This window comes from Solanum stenotomum, chromosome 3, assembly GCF_019186545.1.
Source record: "Solanum stenotomum isolate F172 chromosome 3, ASM1918654v1, whole genome shotgun sequence".
NCBI classification, from domain to species: domain Eukaryota; kingdom Viridiplantae; phylum Streptophyta; class Magnoliopsida; order Solanales; family Solanaceae; genus Solanum; species Solanum stenotomum.
In genome coordinates this window covers 16,478,774-16,486,442 of record NC_064284.1, presented here as the reverse complement: position 1 = coordinate 16,486,442, position 7,669 = coordinate 16,478,774, and the positions used below count along the sequence as shown (strand labels likewise).

General features: G+C 39.8%; 1 protein-coding gene across 1 annotated transcript; it reads left to right on the top strand.

Annotated features, from left to right (window-relative positions):
* The first annotated feature begins 2,493 nt into the window (after positions 1-2,493).
* On the top strand, positions 2,494-3,705 carry LOC125858735 (uncharacterized). Its single transcript, XM_049538549.1, has 2 exons — positions 2,494-3,176; positions 3,312-3,705. Exons 1-2 carry the CDS (start codon positions 2,494-2,496, stop codon positions 3,703-3,705), a joined length of 1,077 nt encoding a protein of 358 aa, XP_049394506.1.
* The last annotated feature ends 3,964 nt before the right edge of the window (positions 3,706-7,669 follow it).

The following is a 7,669-nucleotide window of genomic DNA, read 5'->3' as shown; positions in this document are numbered from 1 at the left end:
GGTTGTAACCGATGGACTGTAGATTGATCTACGGACCGTACTGCTGATCCGTCAAATGATTTAGAGAGGGGTTCCAGTACTTGATTTTGAAGATTGTAAGTATGGAGCTACGGATGAGGATCTACGGACCGTAGATCAATCCACGGTCCGTACTGGTGCTCCGTCATTTGGTTCAGAGATTTGAAGATTTTGAAGTTAGAAATTTTCCCAAGTCCTGAGTCACGGAAGGGACCTACGGACTGTAGATCAATCCACGATCCGTAGGTTAATATCGTCGATCAAAACTGTGTCCTGAAACATTATTTCCTTATTTCATTTCCTTTTTAGTTAGGACTTATTTTTCTATATATAGGGCATGTAAACCTCATTTTTGGGGGTTAGACTTTATTAATTTTGTCTGAGTTTTTGGCTTTGGAGGTTAACTTGCAACTTTAGCAGTTCTTAATATCCTAAGCTTGTTTCGAAGATTTTGGTTTGGAAATTCAAGTTGAAATTCTGGGTTTATCATTCTCATTGCGTAAGTTCATGATTTCTTCTTCTAAAAATATGATTTGTGTTCTTACTAATATGGGTAACTAAATCCACAACTAGGGTTGTGGGAACCATGAGCGATTAACAAAGTATGAATAGTAACTAAGTAATTCCCAAATAGTGTTTTGCATGTATTGATAATTCTTTCGTCTAGAATTCTTTTTAACGGTGTGCAACGTTAAAACTCGCCTTGTTGCTACTTGCCGGATCAATGAGGTAGTTAATAAGAAAAGAATTATCAACATAGATTTAGTGTGATGCTATCTAATAGAATTAATGTTGATTGGTGCGAGGGTGAAAACTAAGCCATACATCGACGTGAAGTCTAATATGATGTAATGGTAATTGTTAGTAAATTATACACACGTAGCCGGACCAAGGAATTAGAGATATATAACTTACCGCTTTGTATGTAATACACTAGAAAAGACTTGCTATTACTTGGATTACGGAGTTATGAGCTTATGGCGAACACGTACGCCCTAGTTTCTTTCTCAATTTGATAACAAAAAAAGTTTGAATCTTGCTTACTAATTACTTTCATAATTTCGAAAATTTGTTACACAAATCCCCTCCCTCATTTTACTTATTTGTCTTGGAAATACATTGGCTAAACGAATATAATCGTTATTGAACTTAAGTCTAAATCGTATTCCTCGTGGGATCGACCTTAACCTACAAGTTAAGTTCTTTATGTGATAACAATCGCTTATGCTTCTGAAAAGAGGTGTAATTTGAGCGTATCAAATTTTGGCGCCGCTGCTAGGGAATAAGGTTTTTAGATTAAGTTTAATTGCATTATTGCACTTTAGTCAAATATTTCCTAATTTTATTTTTTCTTTTATTTTTGTCTCTCTCAGGGTCTTACTCTAGTGTATGGCAAGTACACTGAGTCAAGACGAACCACTAACTCCCTACGATCCCGAACTGAATAGAACTTTGCGGAGAATGAATAATCAAGGAGTTTCGATTAACCCTATCAGGGGAGAGTTAGGTGAAGGTGTTGGATTCCAACCTCCGAGTGTAATTGATGCGAATAATTAGGCCCCAATTGAGAATAGATTGGGAGATGCACTGAGGGCACATGAACCACAAGGACCACGTCTGCATGAAAATTTCAGGGTCAACCTAAATATTGCCAATTTTGATGGACCTTTTGTCCTACAGCCTCTACCTCAGGGGCATACATTTGTGGTGACTAGTAGCTTGATGCAGATGCTTATAGCGAGGGTTTGTTTGCGGGGTTGCCAGCGGATGATCTACATGCTCACTAGCCAAACTTGATCATGTCTGCAAAAGTTGTATAGGTCGACCAGATTGGGATATGAACGTCATTGGGTTGCGTGTGTTCCCCCTATCATTGAACGAAGATACTGCTGTGTGGTTCAATGAACTCCCTTACAACTCAATCTATACATGAGAGCAGTTGACAGAGGCGTTTTTTAACAAAGTTCTTTCCAGTGTCCAAGAAGTTGAACAAGAAGGATAATCTCAACAATTTTGTAGCATTACCTGGAGAGTTTGTAAGTAGTTCTTGGGATAGGTTCATTGCCTTCATGAGGGGTGTCCCGAATCATCGTATTGATGATGAGTCGCTGAAGGAGAACTTCTACCGAGGACATGATGCTAATGGTAAGGCAGTGATCTATACTATTGCGGGAGGTTCGTACGGTGAATGCAGTTTTGCACAAATTATAGAGAAAATAAAGAAGATATCTCGAAATAATAAAGCTTGGAGCACTAGAAAGTCAGACACTGGGATGAGCACATTTGTCGTTCAAGCTACAAACAACTAGCCCATAGAAAAGATTTGCGAGGAGATGGCACAGATGAGAACTGATCTAGGGTTGGTGTTAAAGCATGTGACTGGAGGAGAGGAGAAGGTAAATGCTGTGAACTATTTGACTACAACTCTACCACCGACAGAAGAGTATTATTTTGAAGAGGATGCTTATACGGTGAATGAGCAGACGGGGGGGTTTTCGACCAAGCGCCCAAGGTTCCAAAACGGATAATTGGCGCCAAGGTCAAGGAAACCAAGGTTGGAACTATGGCAATTACAACTGCGATGGTCAATATGTCCGGGATGAGAACTACAATCGCGACAACAATTACAATCGAAACAACTATGGCAACAAAAATGATCGGGCTGGACCTTATGTTCCTCCTCAAAATAGGGATTCTGCTCCTACAAAAGCTGGAGGTAATATGTCATGTATTGAGGATATGATGCAGAAAATAATGAGGAGGTTTGACGCAACTAATGAGAATGTGAAGGAGATGCGAAATGAGTTGTCCGAAATTAGCCAGAAAGTTGATGCCCATGTAGTGTCGATAAAGCAGCTTGAGCAGCAGTTTAGTCAATTGTCTGCTACCGTGAATACACGCCAGCCGGGCACATTGCCCAGCAACACCATCCAAAATCTGAAAAATGATGGGCATTGTATGGCAATCACGACTCGTGGAGGAAAGCAGACTATTGAAATGGTAGAAAAAGGTGATGATGAGATTGAGGTGACTGGAGAGTCCAAGAATGCTACAGAGAAAGAAGCGGAGAAAACCCAAAAGGTCGTCCCCATGCCTAGACCTCCACCTTCTTTCCCACAGAGGTTAGTGCAGAAGGATGAAGAAGGAAAGTACCGCAGGTTAATAACTATGTTGAAACAACTTTCCATCAATGTCCCTTTGATAGAAGCTTTGGAGCAAATGCTTGGGTATGCAAAGTTCATAAAGGACTTGGTGACCAAAAAGAAGGCTGTCGGTTTTGAGAATGGTGATAGGTTGCAGCATTGTAGTGCCATTTCTACGAGGTCACTGGTACAAAAGAACGAGGATCCTGGAGCTTTCACTATTCCATGCACCATCGATAATATGCACTTTGCAATAGCTTTGTGTGATTTGGGTGCCAGCATTAACTTGATGCCATTGCCAATTTATAAGAAGTTAGGTTTAGGAGCTCCAAAACCAACTGCGATGCGTTTACTTATGGCTGATAGAACTGTGAAGAAGCCCATTGGAGTGCTTCAAGATGTCCCTGTGAAAGTGGGGCCATTCATTTTTCCGGCAGACTTTGTTATACTTGATTGCAAGGTTGACTTTAAGGTCCCCATCATTTTAAGGAGACCATTCCTTGCTACTGGGCGTGCCTTAGTCGAATGGAAAGAGGGCAGATGAAGTTTCGACTAAATAAGGAGGAGGTGGCCTTTAACGTCTGTAAGTCTATGAAGTAGGAAAGTAATCTTAAATCAGTATCGGTGGTGAGTCACACTTTCGAAAGAGGTGCTGAAGTTTTTAGTAAGGAGAAGTTAGGTGTAGCCTTGTACACGGAGAAGAAGCGCAATGCTCAAAAGACAGAAAAGCGCAAACTAGCTCATGGTGATACGGTGTTGTTGTATAAATCAAGGTTGTGCTATTTTCCAGGCAGATCTAAGTCCCAGTGGACTGGACCATTCACAGTGACCCAAGTGTCCCCACATGGAGTAGTTGAGTTTAAGAAATAAAATGGACAAGGTTCAAAGCCGACCAACGGAGGATAAAAAACTACATGGGAAATTCTGAGAGTGTAAATGCAATGATAGAGGCATGGCATCTTGATGAAGTTTGAGTAATCAAGGGGCACGCGTCATGCAGCGATGTTAAATCAAGCACTGCTTGGGAGGCAACCCAAGATGTACAATCTAGCCAACTATAGATTTTGTTTTACGTCTAGTAGTTCCTTTGGTTAATTACGTCTTTGTACTCAATTAGATAGGTGCTTTAATTTCTTTGTTAGTGTTGTCTAGATATAACATAGGGTCCGTGTCTAAAAAGTGTCTAGACAATGTAAAAAAAAATTGCCTAATGGTTGCTACATGTGCAGGTGCGCAAGGCAAAATCTACAGAAATTTGGCTTGTGCAGAGGTCTACGGACCCCATCGATGGTCCGTAGTTCATTCTACGGACCGTAAATGGCGTCCATAGATCCCAGGTAAGTGTCTGAAATTTTACAAAGTGTGAAAGTGATCTACGGTTCCCATCTACGGATCGTAGATCGACCTACGAATTGTAAGCGTGGTCTCGTAGGTCCAACCCTAGCTAAACCGGACCCACCCGCTTGTTAATGATTCTTCGACGCTAAGCGCCACAGGTTTGCTTCACCCAAATCCATTAAATTTTATTGCTTTTTGTGTGCATTGGGGACAATTGCACCTATTTTTGTTGGGGGTGGGGTAAATGGATTGTGAGTGATAGAGTGAAGTCTGAGTAACCCAATTCATAATCCTCTCTTGGGGTTTTCTTGCCTGTGTTCTTTTTCCCCAAGAGACTGCTTAATTTTTGTTGAACCGGCATGTTTAGGATTGTATGTGTAGAAGCATGATAAAGAATGATAGCATAAGCATGATGGCATGATCTTGTTGAAAAAATGATACCCGTCCAAAGATATTGAAATTTGTGCTAAAAGTTGTAGACTAGAATAAGTTGAATGTGTTGGCTTTGAGTATGACATGATAATGACAAATTTGATTTCATGACTTAAGCTAAAAACTTTAACTGGTAATATGATAATCTGATAATGGAACTGTGCTAAGAGTGTGCGAGAATCATTGGTTGTTCAAACAAGTGGTGCCAATCTAGAACTTGCCAGGTTAGTCCTGCGAAGATAATCTACTATAGAGGCTAGGAAGTGATCATAGGTCATTGTTCTGAATATTCCACTAAATGCCTAAAAGAATCCGACCAAATGAAAATGAATATTTCCATTGATCCAAATGCTTTGAGCCTAAAAAAGACCATTTCTTTCTAAACCAGTAACTCACCTTCCCATAATCTATTGTTTTGGCCCCGGTCCCTCCTTGGACATGTGCACCTCAACTTAGGTCAAAAGCCTAAGTTGAGGGTGGCTAATGCAAAAAAGTTACCCTTAATCTTGGCCCTGATCCAACATCGGGTATTGTGCACCTCAACTAACGGAAATTCCTTAAGTTGAGGGTGGCTATGAAAGGGGAAATCTAAAGAAAAATGGGTATGAAAAGAGTTTGGTGTTGAAAAAGAAAAGAAAAAAAAAGGGATGTGACTTTGTGCGAAAGAAATTGAGCAAAACTAAAGAAAACAAGAAAAAGCAAGAAAAAGAAGAAAAGTGAAAAATAAAAGAGCTACAAAGTCGAAAGTCACATCAATGATGGAAAAGAATCAAGGGAAAGAGGAGCAAAAGGTAGGATGTCAAAAATATGGCAAAAAGAGGTAGAAAACCTAATGTAATGTCAAGGAGGGCAGAAAGTCCTAAAACGTATCCAAATGTATCACACCTGACCCTGAGCCTACGTTACAAGCCAAGAAAGTCCTATAGTGATTCTAGAACCTAGTTTGGAGATTCTAAGTAGTGAAAATAAGGGCAAGCCTATGGTATTGAGCACCAAATTTACTTGAAGTTATTTCTGAGTGTGAGTGTTGAATAAATCCTTATACTCAAAATCAAATTTATTGTGTGAAAAAGGGATTTCGTTTGAAGTAAGGGCACTAGTTACATTGTCGAAAAGTTGGTACCTTGGTGATAGTAAAACATTGTATGTTATGTGTTGGGTGGTCAGTCTTTGTCATGTTTGGATCCGCACAAGTTAGCTTGTTGAGTCTAAGAGAAAAGATTTGCACTCGAGAAGAGAGTCGGGGTAGAGAGCCATGTGATTGATTGTGCTTGAAATGCTTGCTTCTATACAAAGTGTCGTTTAGAGTTCTAGTACGTCGCTTGAGGACAAACAACGAATTTAAGTTGAGAGAATTGATATACCGTGAGTTTATGGTATTTTTAATACATTTCACTTAAGAGTTGTGTGTGTCTAGGGCCATTTTTGTATTGGTTTTTATGTATTTTTCTCATATTTGCAGGAAATATGTTCAGACGTGGAAACTGAGAGACGCAGCTGAAGGATGTGCAGAAAAAGGCATCTACGGAGGTGATCCACGGACCGTAGGTCCATTCACGCTCCGTAAATGGGTGTCGTAGATGGGCAGGCAAGGCTTGAAGTAGATGGGTGTCGTAGATGGGCAGGCAAGGCTTGAAGGAAAATCAGGGAATTCTTGACCAAGTGTGGAACCACGGTTGCAATCGACGGACCGTAGATTGATCTACGGACCATACTATTGATTCGTCAAATGATTTAGGGAGAGGTTCCAATACCTAATTTTGAATATTCTAAGTATGGAGCTACGGAGGAGGATCCACGGACCGTAGATCAATCCACCGTCTGTACTGGTGCTCCGTCATTTGGTTCAGAGATTTGATGATTTTGAAGTTAGAAATTTGCCCAAGTCCTGAGTCACGGAAGGGACCTACGGATCGTTTCCTTTTTAGTTAGGACTTATTTTTCTATATATAGGGCATGTAAACCTCGTTTTTGGGGGTTAGACTTTATTACTTTTGTCCTAGTTTTTGGCTTTGGAGGTTAACTTGCAACTTTAGCAATTCTTCATTTCCTAAGCTTGTTTCGAAGATTTTGGTTTGGAAATTCAAGTTGAAATTCTAGGTTAATCATTCTCATTTTGTAAGTTTATGATTTCTTCTTCTAAAAATATGAATTAAGTTCTTACTAATATGGGTAACTAAATCCACAACTAGGGTTGTGTGAACCATGAGCGATTAACAAAGCATGAATAGTGACTAAGTAATTCCCGAATAGTATTTTGCATGCATTGATAATTCTTTCGTCTAGAATTCTTTTAACGGTGCGCAACGTTAGAAATCCCCTTGTTGCTACTTGCCGGACCAAGGAGTTAGCTAATAAGAAAAGAATCATCAACATAGATTTAGTATGATACTATCTAATAGAATTAATGTCGATTGGTGCGAGGGTGAAAACTAAGCCATACATCGATGTGGCGTCTAATATGAGGTAATGGTAAGGGTTAGTAAATTATACACGCGTAGCAGGACCAAGGTGCGGGGTGAAATTCTCTAGATGTCGGACCAAGGATTTAGAGATATATAACTTATCGATTTGCAAGTAATACACTAGGATGGGATTGCTATTACTAGGATTACTGAATTATGAGCTTATGGGGAACACGTACGCCCTAGTTTCTTTCTCAATTTGATAACAACAAAAGTTTGAATCTTGATTACTAATTACTTTCATAATTTCCAAAATTTGTTACACAAATTCCA

Excerpts from the sequence above, each read along its gene's own strand:
- LOC125858735 (XM_049538549.1), top strand. The coding sequence starts at position 2,494 with ATGAGCAGACGGGGGGGTTTTCGACCAAGCGCCCAAGGTTCCAAAACG. Across the intron at positions 3,177-3,311 it reads GAAGAAGGAAAGTACCGCAG|GTTGCAGCATTGTAGTGCCA; the intron begins GTTAATAACTAT and ends GAATGGTGATAG.